The sequence below is a fragment of the Mercenaria mercenaria genome, chromosome 14, assembly GCF_021730395.1.
Source record: "Mercenaria mercenaria strain notata chromosome 14, MADL_Memer_1, whole genome shotgun sequence".
NCBI classification, from domain to species: Eukaryota; Metazoa; Mollusca; class Bivalvia; order Venerida; family Veneridae; genus Mercenaria; species Mercenaria mercenaria.
The window spans coordinates 54,053,079-54,067,833 of NC_069374.1; the positions used below are offsets into that span (position 1 = coordinate 54,053,079).

The window sequence follows — 14,755 nt, forward strand, 5'->3', positions numbered from 1 at the left end:
AGTGATTTGCAAAAAGCATAACTATTAAGGGTATATGTATGTGCAAAAGTTTAGTCGCCAAAATATTGAGCCACACCATGAGAAAACCAACATAGTGCGTTTGCAACCAGCATGGATCCAGACCAGCCTGCGCATCCACGCAGTCTGGTCAGATTCCATGCTGTTCGCTAACGGTTTCTCTAATTGCAATAGGCGTTGAAAGCAAACAGCATGGCTCCTGACCAGACTGCGCGGATGTGCAGGCTGGTCTGGATCCATGCTGGTCGCAAACGCAATATGTTAGGATTCTCACGGTGCGACTCATATGAAGATGCCAAACACGTCCTTTTATGAAGCAACATGAAGCAAGAGTGATAAGATAAGGCTAGTCGGCACGACATACTAGAAGACATGTACGATCAATGCACGAAACATGTATTAAGAATTATTTCTCAATTTATTTTCGGATTTTACATTCAGATCTTATGTTGTTTTGCTAGCATATCAGTCAGTTATTGAATATTTTTTTATGTATCGAGGTACGATTTCATGGTTATTTATTATCACTGAATTTTATTTACAATAGGTACTGCTAGGGTCATGAATCTGAGATACTGTGTGCAAAAAACGATGACAGAACACAAAACTAATTGTATAAGTGTGACTTTATTTTAGCCAACAATTTCATTGTTGGTACTAATTGGGGCAAGTAAATACCCAGTGAAAGTACAATAAACTTCCTTATCGGTGCCATACAGGTCCACGTCACCATGAGATTTTACAAAGACCACGTCCCCAGCGTCTAAGTCTAGGACAGCAGAATTTCCGGCAGTGGCGTAGTGGTTGGGTGTGTGGCTGTACAGAGAGTTTACATATCTGTAAAATAAAAAATAAACTAGAGATGCTTTTGAAAAAAGCGCATGTCTCCCGCAACTGCCTTGTTTGTTCAAACGAGTGGTTCCTATCAAAAATGTCTAGTTTCTCTGGATGGTCTTGATGGGTGGATTCAGTTGGATGGTCTGGACGAGTGGATCAAATCAGTAATTCAAGGGCCATAATTCAAAAGTGCCTGGATGGATTTGGCTAATTATCGAACTTGGCAGAGGTCTTATGGTCAAACACATTTTGTTCAAGTTTGGTGAAAATCAGATGAGAAACGTTCGACTTAGAGTGCGGACAAGCTTTGTTACACACACACACACACACACACACACACGCACACAGAGAGAGAGAGAGAGAGAGTGAGAGAGAGAGAGGTAAATCAATATGTCTCCCACACTACTTTTTGGTTGGAGACATAATAACAATACTGCAAAGTATAAAGTTAACATATGTACTCAGTGCATTTAATTTCTTCGTGTCGCTTAAAATAAAAAGTCCGAGAAAAGTAACTGAAGAAATGAGTTTCGCTTTTCAATGTAGAGCTATGGGATATGAGATCCATTGTACATTTTGTAGACTTTCATATATCGAGACTACTTTTATTTTTCTTTGCTTCGTTTCTAAGTAAATAAAACTGCGGCTGGCATGCTCTGGCTCTGAGTATCAAGTATTCAAATCTCAGTGAGTGCCAATGATTCAGATATGTGTAGGCAACCCTACTTAGATTTTACGGTGCCCATGATTAAGATTATAATACGACTGTAACATTTAATTTTATGCATATCTAAGTAAAACCCATCATTTCTAAGTGATGATAGTCAGATACGGTTAGATAAAGATTAATAATAAATAATAAGACATAAAATGCATGCACGTCGACACAATCGAAATTAACAAAACAAAAATATTTCTAAAGCACGACAAACCTGTAGTTATGTACCAATTCGAGCCAGATTTTTCCATTCTGCTTGCCAAGGGCATGGTAGTTGAACTCGTACAGTCCAGATACAGGGACAATAAATTCTCCAGACATCTGATTATACGCGTGTTGAAGATCAAGGAAGATCCGGTCGAATATAACCTTGTTATTACTGGTGACTGTTGCATGATGGGACAGTCCAACAGAGAACGCAATGATTTTTTCTTCTAAAAATAGAACAAATCCAATTTGTTACAGAAACAGTGATTGGTTCTTCTAGCTCTGGCATGATGGTAAGCGGAAATTGTTATGCGTGACTTTTCTCAAATAGGCAGTCAGTAAATGCATAAAACTGAATGCAAACTACTTCAAAGAACTGAGTGTTTTTCTGCAGATATTTAAAATCAGCAAATGCAGTATGTTTTTCCTTCTAAAAAACGGATAATGTATTTTCAAAGCACAGTCTAACAAATTGACTATAATTGGGTTTTTTTGGGGTTTTTTTTAATTGACCCGTCCTTCGCAAAACAGACTGGTATATGTGTTCTGTGCAAAGGCAGTCCATCGAAATTACAATGACTGATTATTTGGAAGACAGACCAAACAGCAGGGATCGTAATTAAAAAGGTAGTACCGATAAATTGTCAGTTGATTCCATGTATATAAGTAAAGGTGGGGTTAAGGTGAATATAAACGTGATAATTTCTGGTTTCAGAACAATAGACAGCTGCACATATGATTTATACTATAAACCTCTGTCTGAATCTAAGCATTTTATTGCAAAACAAAGAGTTTGTCCAAATGACCGTGGTTACAGCTTCTGCTTTGTAACAATATTTGCCTTTGTTCATTTTTATAGCATATAAATGCGAAACAAATGAAACAGATACTAGATAAAGTGGGCCGGTTGTCTAGCGGTAACACGCTTGACTGTCAATGCAGAGGTCTAGGGTTCGAATCGGAAATTTCTGAGATGTTCTTGAGTGTCTCCCACCTAACTAAGACAAGGGCGTAATACGCATGTGTGTATAATTTTTTGTCAAAGTACTACCCTAAAAAGCAGCCAGACTGCACCAAATGAAGTCAATATTTCAAAAATGTTCAGGAGGAGGTCTTCCGTGCCGCCACCAGCGGGAGGAGTTCACCCCATCCCCACGCCCACCTCATTTCCCGTTCGAATAAATCATATCGCCCTGGATACACCCTTGTAAAAGGCCTGTACTGGTTGGGTTTTGCGTGTATCGGTGCTATACACCGAGCACGTTAAAGAACCAGACTGCCTATTCGCAAAGAGCTAGGCTAAGTTAGCCAGACACACCTGTATCTAAAAAGAATTTCTCTCTATCTGTTCTGAGGGCTTTATCTCAATCTGTCCCTCTGGTCGGATATCTCTGTGTGTGCTAGTAGAGGATGAATTTCGCGCCCTGTGTGGCTGCGTTGGCTATATGTAAAGCAACTTTGAACGTGTTTATCATGAAATGGGCGTTATATAACGATAATATGATATATATTTTAAATAGAGGATATTTGTTTGTTTCAGTCTAGGATTGAAATATCTTTCACAAGCGATATTACCAAGAGTGGAAATGTAAGATATTGTGTTCATTAGTAAAAGATATTTCAATCTTACACGTAAAACAAACAAATTTTCTTTTCATTTCATGGTTTGACTAAATTTACTGATTTTATCATTTCTTACCAGTGAAAAACATATTTGGATTTTTCACTGTGAAAATAACAGATATAGTTTTTTTTTAAAATATCACTCTAATATTTCGATAATTATTCGAAAAACATAATAAAATGTAACGCCAGAAACCACTTACGACCAGAGTTCATATCAGTGTCTGTGACCAACTGAGCCCCTGAGAAAGTGGTATAAATCTGATCGGCGGCTCCGTAAAGACTGTTGTTTCCATCCGCACGGATGCTGATTTCATCATTTTGTTTGAGATGCAGCAGCACGGTATTTCCGGCGTCAGCCCAGTCCTGGTCGGTTAGTCCGTATATCGAACACACATACTGATTGTTGTGGTACAGGTCTTGGTATAACTCTTTGTTCTGGCGGGCTAAGCTATAAGGTAACTAACTAAATAACCTTACATAAAAAGACATTTTACATAGAATTTTCTATTATTTTCATCTCCATCGTAAAATTTATTAATGAGAGGTAAAACAGGTGTGAACAACGCGTAGTTGCAGACAGTTTTACAGATTTTTATGTTAAAAACAGATGAAACAGCTATCAAAATAGATGGTATACATACTAACATGGTTAGAAACGCTCTACTTTTAATACTGCACATAAACATTTAAAGTTAATTGATAAAGGGAGGTAATAAAAACAAAATATTCAATAAAACTTTCTAATATGTTCATCAATATTCAAATCAAAACAAGTATTATAGAAAACAATTACCGGAAATAGGATTTAAAAAGAATTTGATATTTAATATATTTTATGATCATAACGGAAAATGTGGTAGGCACATTTTAAACAAAACAAAGGCATTATAAGCCTTTAGGTTTACTTTAAGGAAGTGGGCACAGTGTCAATTAACATTCAACTATATGTGAAGCGCATACGGAGAATATGGTTTCCAACCGGGGATTGCATATATTGCAAACGGAGAAAAAACCTTATCGGCCGAAGTGCCGAACCAATACGGTGTAAATTCATTAGAAATATAAAATCATACTGTTACTGTCGCTTACGCAAAACCTGCACGTTTAAAGCCAATCTGTGACAACTGCGTCTGGGAGTCGATTCTTAAGTTCAGTGGTTGGAGCATTGGACTAGCACCCAACTGACATGGGTTCGAATCTCTCAACAAGCAGTTGGGATATTTCGTTATAAAATGCTTTGCCCTTTAGTTTGTTACGCCTAAAAGTCGAAAGATGGGATCTTGTCCGGACTTTAATTCGTGCCGAAAATGGCACTTTCTATGCCAGATGTCTTACAAGTCATCATAAATAATGACTATTTTGAACAGGGGCTGTTACGGTCGCTTACGTGGAGCCTGTAAGTTTTAAGCCAATCTCAGACAAGTGCGTAAGGAAGCCGACTCTTTGGTTCAGTGGTTAGAGCAATGGACTAGCACCCGAGCAACACGGACTCGAATCCCGTCACAGGCAGTTGGGATTTTTAAAATGCTATGCTCTTTGATCTGTTGCGGAAAAAAGTCGTAAGAATTCTACGATATCTGAAATTAAACATTACCTGAAGAAGTGAAAAATGTACAGTCCGCTAGAGGGCACTGTGTATACGCCGGATGTGACATCATAAGCTCCATTTACGTCAGTTAGTATATTATTGTACAAGACGTTCTGGCCTCCAATTATATCCTGGTGTTGATTTAAAGTGACGGAAAATGCCGACAATTTAGAACCTTCAGTGTCTTCATAAAATGGAAATAAAAATAAGGCATGTTAGTTTGTCTATTTTCAAAGATCTATTATTTCAGCAATGTTGCAAAAAATCTGCCATTTAGCCCTGTAGACTGCGAGCTCGATCCCCCGCCGAGGTGAATGATTTTTATGATGACTATGTGGAAGACACCATGTCTGAACTGAACATTTTTCCAACTCTGCCGGGTTCTGTGATTCATTTCACAAAAACAGTTCAACAAATGCACAAACCAGTATAACAAACGAAACAATTATGGCAAAAATAAATATGCTGAAAATTGCAAAAAGTTTTTTTTTAAAAAATACTGGATGCTCTTAAATGGCTTACTGGAAACTAAATTCGACATCGAGAAATCGGGCGTATTTTTTTAATATATTCAAAAGGTTTAAATATTTAAGAGTCCTGAATTTTACGCGCAAGTACATTTTTAGCCATCAAATTATAAAAGCCCTTATGACCAGTAATGGGACTCAGTGAGACAGGCGAATTTAAGCGCAAATTATGCTCGGCACTTTATTGGCATTGATGTAAGACCATTTTTGAAAATGTACAATTTTTGAAGGAATTTAACTGATAGCATGCATCTGTTAAGGTATGCACTTTCATGACACAGTTAAGCAACCAATATGCCTAACCCCCTCCATAGTTGATTAATTAACTTGTAGCAGTGCTGGTAAAAGTAATACACAACAGACAGCCGTAACTGCACAACCTGTTTCTGAACATTTTAATTCTCAAGGACATACTATTCAGGATTTCTCTTTTATGCCCATTGATAAAGTAACTAATCATTGGAAAAGGCTTTTAAAAGAGACTTCCTGGATGTATCGTTTGGGCACTGTGTCTCCACAAGGAATGAATTCAAAAATTCTGTATTAATGCCTTTCTGAAATACTCGTTATATACGTATATATTATTACTGTGTATGTATTCCATAATCAGTTTTTACTGGTGCCATTCCTTAATCATTGCACTTATACTGCATTTTTTCACCAGTATTTATGTATCATACTATGATTCTTTTTATGATTTTTACGCCAAACTCTTTGTTTAATTTTGACGTTTTCGTCATCGACGTCGTTTGACGTTGACGTCACTTCCTTTGTTATGTTTATTTTGAACCCTGAAGAAGGCTAATGTTGCCGAAACGTTGGTTAAAAATAAAGTGATTTGTTTTAAAAAGTTTTTGTAGTTTTGACTACTTTTAATACTTATATGTCTTAAAATATGGAACGCCGGTGCAGTCTTTTGTTAGATGAATACAAGATATCTTCTTTATTTAGAGCAGTATCTTCTCAAGACCTTGTTATGTCTTGTTAATTACTGTGTTATCATGTTGACTTGCAATGCTATCATCTCTAACGTATGTACTATTTTGTCAGAGTGACGTTGTTAAACGACCGTCCTATTTTCTTAAAGCAACATGCTATCATGTCCACCTAAAATACTATCTTTTGTCAGAGTGACGTATTATTTTGTTAAACGACCATGCTATTTTCTGACAGGAATATGCTATCATGTCTAGTATGTATACTATCTTGTTAGAGTGACATACTTTTTTGTTTAACGACCATCCTATTTTCTCAAAGTAACATGCTATCATGTCCATTGAACATACTAACTTGTCAGAGTGACATACTATTTTTTTAAACGACCATCCTGTTTTCTCAAAGTAACATTATATCATGTCCAGTATGTATACTACCTATACAGATACCGGTAGTATGTTCACTGGACATGATAACATGTTATTTTGAGAAAATAGGATGGTCGTTTAACAAAATAAGTACGTCACTCTGACAAGATGTTATGTTACTTTGAGAAGATAGGGTGGTCGTTTAACAAATTAGTACGTCACTCTGACAAGATATTATGTTACTTTGAGAAAATAGCATGGTCGTTTAAAAAAAAGTATGTCATTCTGACAAGATAGTAAATTTACTGGACATGATAGCTTGTTACTTTGTCGTTTGACAAAATAGTCCGTCACTATAACAAGACAGAATGTTGCTTTGAGATATTAGGATGGTCGTTTAACAAAATAGTATGTCACTCTGACAAGATAATATATAGGAGAGATCGCCGTGACGTCACGCATTAACACCTGTTTATCTGGTGGTTGGCAAAACAATTGTTTTTACATTGTTTATGTATGGGATCGGAATACTGGTCATGAGAGCATAGGGTAGTCGTTCAACAAAATCGCACGTCATTCTGACAAGATAATACAACACTGGACATGATAGCATGTTCCTTTCCGAAAACAAAATAGTCGATTAACAAAAAATACGTCACTCTGACAAGATATGTTCAATGGATACGATAGCATTTGCTTTAAGAAAATAGGAAGGTCGATTAACAAAATTATACATTGACAAAACAGTACATATGTTAGTCATGATAGCATTACAAATCAACATGATAATACAGTAATTACTGAGACATAACAGGATCTTGAGAAGATACAACCCTAAATAAAGAAGATACCTCGTATTCATCTAACATAAGACATATCTGGCGTTCCATATTAAGAGTGTTGTCTTGTATGCGGATTTAACAGTTTATTCTTAAGCTATGAGCTGCACCATGGGTGTATTTGCGACCAGCATGGATCCAGACCAGCCTGCGCAACCATGCTATTCGCTAACGGTTTTTCTAATTGCAATTATAGGCCTTGAAAGCGGACAGCATGGAGTCTGACCAGACTGGTCGCAAGTGCACTATGTTTGTTCTCTCATGGCGCGGCTCAACTGATGTTTTGAAACAGCGACTTACTTAATTCCAGAGAGCCAAGCTGAACGCCGGTAAAAGTCGTGTATATTTCATCTGGGGTCCCATATACATTAACAGCATACTGGCTCCTGGACATGACCTTTACGAAATCTCCGCTCATCAGCGGTAGAATAACAGCATTTCCGGCGGCCGCATAGTCTCCAGGGGTGTGGCCCCAAAGCGATGCGACAAGTTTATCATTGACGTATAGCTCGAGAAACACGTTAGTATCACTCTTCGTGAGAGAGTAAACTTGAAATTTGTACAATCCAGCTTCGCTACATGTGAAAACGCCCGAGTTAAGTGAGGCAGCTTGGTGGTTAGTGATCACCTTTGAAAATATAAACAAAGAAAGTTGGTTAGTGAACATCTGTGAAAATAAACAAAGAAAAGCTTAAACTATTTGAATCAACATTTTGCTTGCCAACTTGCAACACTGATCCTTAGAGACAAAGATTAAAACAAAACCACGCAAAATCGCAAAAATAGGAAATCAAAAATAATGGGAAGAACATACATAAAATTAGCGCAATGAACAAAGTTCTTATTACGGTTTGATACCAGTTTTCGTTGTTGTTTTTCCATGAATGTCGTATAGGAATGAATGTTCAGTAATTTGTCCACTACATTACTAGCAATTCAACGTTTATGATTTTTACCAAGAAGGCAATCTTAGGTTTTTGTAAAAGCAAAAAAGCGTTAACCAGCACGGGATTCTAGTGTACCTGATCATTAAAGGCGTTAAAGTAGTTGCAGCAATGCCTTATCCTTAAATTAGTCAATACAGAGTTAGCATATCTCTTTATTATAACAACACCAAACGACAATGAAAAGGTGATGAACCCGTAATGACAATCGGCTATTTCCGCGCGATTGCGTAACCTCCGTATACTACTTCGGCATCCTTCGGAAATAATGAAAAGAAATCATAGCATCCGGAGAATGGCGAAATCGAATATGGGAATCCGTAAACAGATGTCATCACAGGTCTACAACCTAAATCAAATTTAAATATTTACCACAGAAAATGGTATTTGGGTAGCATTTGCTACATCCAGGATGTTGACGTGGGAATCCTGTCCGAGGGTGAACGCAATAGGGTCAAACTGTCCCTGCACTGAAAATTTCATAAAAGTAGAACGAAAATCAAGCATGGAACTTCAAAGAGAAGAGATTAAATAATAATATATATCCATCCACTTAGTTTAAATATAATTACTGTTTTGTAAACCACTGAACTGTGAATGAGGAGGTCCTAAATGACTTTGAAAGCTCGGTGCGGGGTCAAATGAGATTGAACATTACTCGGTTTGGCAGGTGCCTGTGACGTAAGAACCAACTCTAACATAAAATGGTTAGCCTTAAGGGTATGGCATCGGCGGCAGGTTGGGTCTTCAAGAATGGCTTGAAAGCGAAAATAGTTCTTAAAAAGTTAACCAAAATAAATAAAAACTAAAATGTTAATACAGCATTATTGTACTCTCATGAATTTACCTTGAAATATAAACAGCAGCTGTAGGATGACAGATGTACACGTCAGTTTGATGTTCATCATGCTGAAATACCAATAACAGTAACATTAACCCTCACTCTTCTAAATTTCTATAATGAACTCGTTCATTTTTCAATTTGGACAGTACCATTAACTATGAAAAGGGGTGCTTACCAAAAGATACTGTCTGAATGGCGAACAGTTCAGTCGTGTCCAGCGTGATAAGGGTTAAAAAGTATCTGTTTGACAATGTTTTGTTTAGGTCTTGATAAATATTTAACAGTAAATAGTATTCATAGATTTGCCATTGTGGAAAAGGAGTACAACATGTCCTTAAACATAATGGTAGTTGTAAGTGCCACAAAGATAGAGAGAGAGAAAAGAAAATACACACAAAACACAATCGTTAGATTGTGTAATTAAAATAATGCAAACAAAAGCTTTTTTTCTGAAAAGAATAAGAGATCTACTTCAAACTTGTGTTGATATTTTAATCAATTTTCCTAAATGAAAATTGTTATAACTTTTGTTGAGTAAAATAATAGGACAAGATTATAAAATATAAAGAATCCTACTTACACGAATGCGTATATTTTTCTTCCTTATCTTTGCCAAAACCAGAGTTAAACTATTAATTTTACAAGTGACATTTCAACTTATTTCTTATCCCTATTCTTCTTTAACGGTCACATAACCCACTTTGCCAAACAAAGTTTATTTCTAATACTAAAGATTGCAATGTCCCAGTATATAAATACCATTTTACAATTTATAGAATTCTTCTAAATTGTGGTTAGACATATTTTTACTTTACCCAAATAGAATTTATCGTTGGACTACAGGACAGTGGCATTAACTATTGTTGGGCATTCATTATGAGTGTGTCATGTGACAATAAAAACTGTCAGCCTTCGGCCTTCTGGATCTCTGGCAAAACAGTTTAGGCTACTGACCGTCAAGCAAATCAATAAGTGTATTGTTATGTGTCGAAGGCATAATTAAACAAGAAATGTCTTTAAAAAGACAAACGGCGTAGAGGTAATAATGTTTGGCGCATGAAAATTTCAGAATTAAACAGAATGTACAGACAGAAAATATTTGGATATGCATATACGAACATATTATTCATTTGCAAATATTCCAACTAAGCAGCAAATTTAAATGATCAATAGGTATCCTTTCAGTGATATAAGCATGATTTGACATCCTGGCTGATTCTGTCAGAATCCCCCATAGGTAACCTACTAGCACAATATGTCGACCAGCGTACAGGAAAAGGCTAAAGCAGTTGACATGAAAATAAAACCCTAACTTTTAAAACCACTAGTAGTGACCCCTATAACTCTAATTACTCGATTAAGTTCTAAGTTTAAAAAAATCAAACATTTGCAGATTGGGATACCTTCAATAAATGTTGAAATATTTTTATTCTGGTAAAGTAATAGGTAAATACTTACACAATATATGATGGAATAGTATTTTTTAAATTTAATTTGCACATTGTTGTTGTTTGCATAGTCATTATTTTCATGAAATTTAAAAAATTTCAGCTGACCTACTGGCCTCCATTGATGTTGTTATTGTTTTTGTCGCACTTGCCAGAGCGAGGCTTCAGTGGGGAAAGACTCCTGGTGTCAAATTATGTAAGGAATAACTCAGTTTCATAAAATAATAACAAAGAATTGTTAAATTTTCTGCTTTATTTTCACGCAGAACATCAATTTGCCGTGTGTTCGAAACCGCGTACAGTCCGACACCGGGTATACTGATTCTACAGTTACAACCAGCCACAACTCATTCATCCATAAGCGAGGCACGCAACGGGGGAAGAAGTTTACTTTCGATTTCTCTAGCGGTGATAAATTACTAAAAACTTTAAATTAGTATATATCATTTTTGTTTAGGCTAACAAAACTACTAAATATGTTTCATTTAATATGTGCCTTCTGATAATCAATGTCATTTAAGACTTAATATGAACTTAGGTGCTACCTAGAAGGCAGAGCTCCCTTGAAAAATCACCAGTGCCCCTTGAAAATTAAAGGACTGCTGCTGGAATGACCTGGGATTATGGATCCGTTTTAGGAAGTTTATGTTCTTTAAGATCTATTAAAATTTTCATGAATTAATGATAATTCCTGATTAATGAATGAATGTCTTAGAATGCATTAAGATTAAATCTAAAGAAAGTTACAGTTCTTTTTCAATCTGACTAAAGTACTTGATCTTCTAAACGAAGATCTGAAAACGACCCATTCACATTCGTCTTCTACTTATTTTGGATTTCCAATATTGCTATTTTTATTTTCGCAAATCTATTTTTGTTTGAACCAATCAGACAACTTGTTCGAATGTCAAAGAGAAAGAAAAATTTGTAGTTAACCCAGGGCACGAACCTGGAACCTCTCGTTTAAAGAGCAAGTGCCCTACCGACTGAGCTAACCGGCTGTCTGAAATCTTTCGACTTAAAAATTGTTGATATCAAAACCCAAGACTTTATAAAGCTTACAGAATGCTGTAAGGTAGCTTTTGATTGGCTAGCGGAAGGGTTGTCAGAACGAGGCCATCAATAGCTCGTTGTCAGATCCTATGCGTAGCGTAATAGGAGATGTACTTTAGTCAGATTGAGTTCTTTTTAGAAAGAATAATGTGTCCAACTTTAAGGCAAAATACTGCTATGATAGACCTCTGGTATGGGAGAATGAAAATCATTAACATGTACAAAGCTTGTTTAAAAACCAAAAGACTACTGGTTGAGGACCACCAAATTCGGACGACCACCAAACCGGACAGTTTCGTAGCTGCTAAATTTTGCTGTAATTTTAGCAATCTTTTATTAGTCAAACACACATTTGATTTTTTAACAATGATGTGGAATTATATCTGACAAAAATAACTTATTGAGGAGGAAATTTCATTTTTTTATTTCGTCATTCATACTGAAGCATGAAACTATCATGGGGGATTTGGAAATCCGCACTGCATTTCTTACTTTCATATAGCAGTTTTCCACACAAAAAGAATCTGAATAAAATTTATATCTTTCAGGCCAATAATGAATAGTCAGAATACTTCGACTCGTTTTCACATCACATAGCAAAATGTCATCAGTACAGAGGTTCCCATAAGTTGTAAAAAATAAAAACTGTCCAGATATATGGTACTGCCAAGCAGTGAAAGTAAATAGTTTAGTTGACCCTACATTCGGCCCTAGAAAGGGCATTAATCATTCGTTAGGGGTAAACAAATTAAGTCTTCTTCTTAAGGGTGCACCTAACTATGTTCATGTGAAATTTCACAGTTGTAATGAAGGAAATGAAAGAGAAAATGGCGAAAAACCTCTAAAAGTGTCCGGTTGGTGGCCCCCGACCAGTAGCTTTGTACATGTAAATGATGAGAATTTTACCCAGAGAAAATCACTTTTTTGCCGAAATTCTCGAAAACTTCTGTTTTATTTACTGAACTGCGAAGTTAACATTTTTATGGTTAATCTTTTAGCACAACTGATACAGATTAGGAATGGTAGTTACTAGTAGGAGCCTTTTTGATGTTTATTGATAATTTATAGTCAATAGTTTTTTTTCTAGTAATAAACTCTGGTCAGTGATTTTTAAGCTTGTGGATGAAATATATGTTAACAGGGAGAAGAGCATTTTGTGTTTTTCACAGTTCAATGCCTGTAAATTTTGATCCAAAAGCCTTTTTTTTTTTTTAAAAAAAAGTTTTATCTACTGACAACTGTAGGCTACAGACAGTACAACATTGGAACCTGACATCACTAACAAAACACTTGTTAAATATCACATGAATAACTTTATTGTTTTTACAATACTTTCAAAACCCATAATTAATAAAATAAAAAAAAAACTGAAATAAAAAAGAAATTAAAAACAAAAAAGACGCTTCTGGTCAGGATCGAACTGCCGACCTTTGGATTTCAACGCGACCTTGCTAACCACTGCACCAGTGTGGAAGTATGACATCATCACCACAAATATAAGTATATATAATAAACTTCAGTTGCGGCAGCGTGACGAAAATCGTTTCACACTGAAAATATTGTATTTTACCTTTCTTTCTTCGTAGAAAATGTATTTAGTACTAAATTCTTATTATCAGGCGCTCATTTACATTTTTATTCAACGTTCAAAGCAGTAAGCGAAACGCTTTTGTCAACTGTAAACAGCAAGCGTCTATTGACGTCTTACTGATTAATTACTATGAGCATTGCGTACTGGAAGAAACCCGAACAACACCGATTCCAAAAACTTACCACGAATTTTCAACTCGATAGTAATGTCTGTACACAGTTTTATTCATTTTCTTTTTCACACGTCTAACCGTAATGCGACGCTGTCGGGTAGCTCTGCTAATAAATGGTTTATCTTCTCAGCACGCACCTGTTCCATGTCCAGATTACTATACAATCTGGGTCAAAATCCATGTTATTCAGCTAACGCCGAAAAACGACGGTCAATGTCATATATTGGACGGTAATTAACCTTGTATCATAGGTATAGTGAGTGAATGTTTTTACAAACACGACAAAGTATTGTAAATGATAAAAAAATCGTACTTACATGACGTCCCAACTACTTCTATGGTAACCTTCGTTGTTTTGCCAAAATTTTGATGGAAACTTTAAATCTTATATGCGACAAACTAAAGTGTCTCTTATCTTTGATCCCCTGTAATTATGTGGTGACATTGTATAATGGCACACTATTCAGTACAAGGTAGTATGCAATGTATTTGCTCTTTAAAGACGGTTTCCTTTTATGGAATTTCTCCGGGAGTGTTGTATTACATTTTCATACAGATGTATTGATAATTACGGAATCCTGTTTCCGCCATCAACTTGTTATCTAAATTGGACCGCGAAAACTTGAAATAAAGCCCTTATTTTCTACTTTTTGCGCTGGCATATCGTGTTAAATTTTAACTTGTCGATCTGTAATCTTGCGCGAAAAGTGGAAGTTTTGCGAGCTTAATTTTAGCTTTTCGTGATGTCAAATTCCCACAACAAAAAAGATTTTAAAAAACCCAAACAAGTCGATAATATCGCGCAAAACGTCAAATTTTTATACCAGGACGATTTTAACGATGTATGCTAAGGTCACACCTCCAAGCTGTGCGGAGCTAAAAGATGCGGAATTCTGTTTCCAACATCGACTTGTCGACCTGCTAGACACGCGACTAAGTTAGGCATTTAAATTTCAACTTGTGCTGTAAATCCACCGCAAAAAAGTTAAAAACCTGATTGTGGCGCAAATTTAGACGGGGATTTCTGTTTATTTCACCG

General features: G+C 36.0%; 1 protein-coding gene across 2 annotated transcripts; it reads right to left on the reverse strand.

Annotated features, from left to right (window-relative positions):
* Nucleotides 1-626: 626 nt before the first annotated feature.
* On the reverse strand, nucleotides 627-14,173 carry LOC123526879 (uncharacterized). 2 transcript variants are annotated; one of them, XM_053523520.1, is made up of 8 exons: nucleotides 14,034-14,173; nucleotides 9,456-9,517; nucleotides 8,981-9,078; nucleotides 7,965-8,292; nucleotides 5,001-5,178; nucleotides 3,607-3,854; nucleotides 1,788-2,007; nucleotides 627-855 (listed from the first exon to the last, which is right to left on the reverse strand). In XM_053523520.1, the coding sequence occupies exons 2-8, from the start codon at nucleotides 9,514-9,516 to the stop codon at nucleotides 651-653; spliced, it is 1,338 nt and encodes a 445-aa protein (XP_053379495.1). In that variant the 5' UTR covers nucleotide 9,517; nucleotides 14,034-14,173; the 3' UTR covers nucleotides 627-650. The 2 variants fall into 2 exon arrangements, with proteins under 2 accessions (XP_053379495.1, XP_053379496.1); XM_053523521.1 differs by lacking the exon at nucleotides 14,034-14,173 and adding an exon at nucleotides 10,033-10,115.
* Nucleotides 14,174-14,755: the final 582 nt, after the last annotated feature.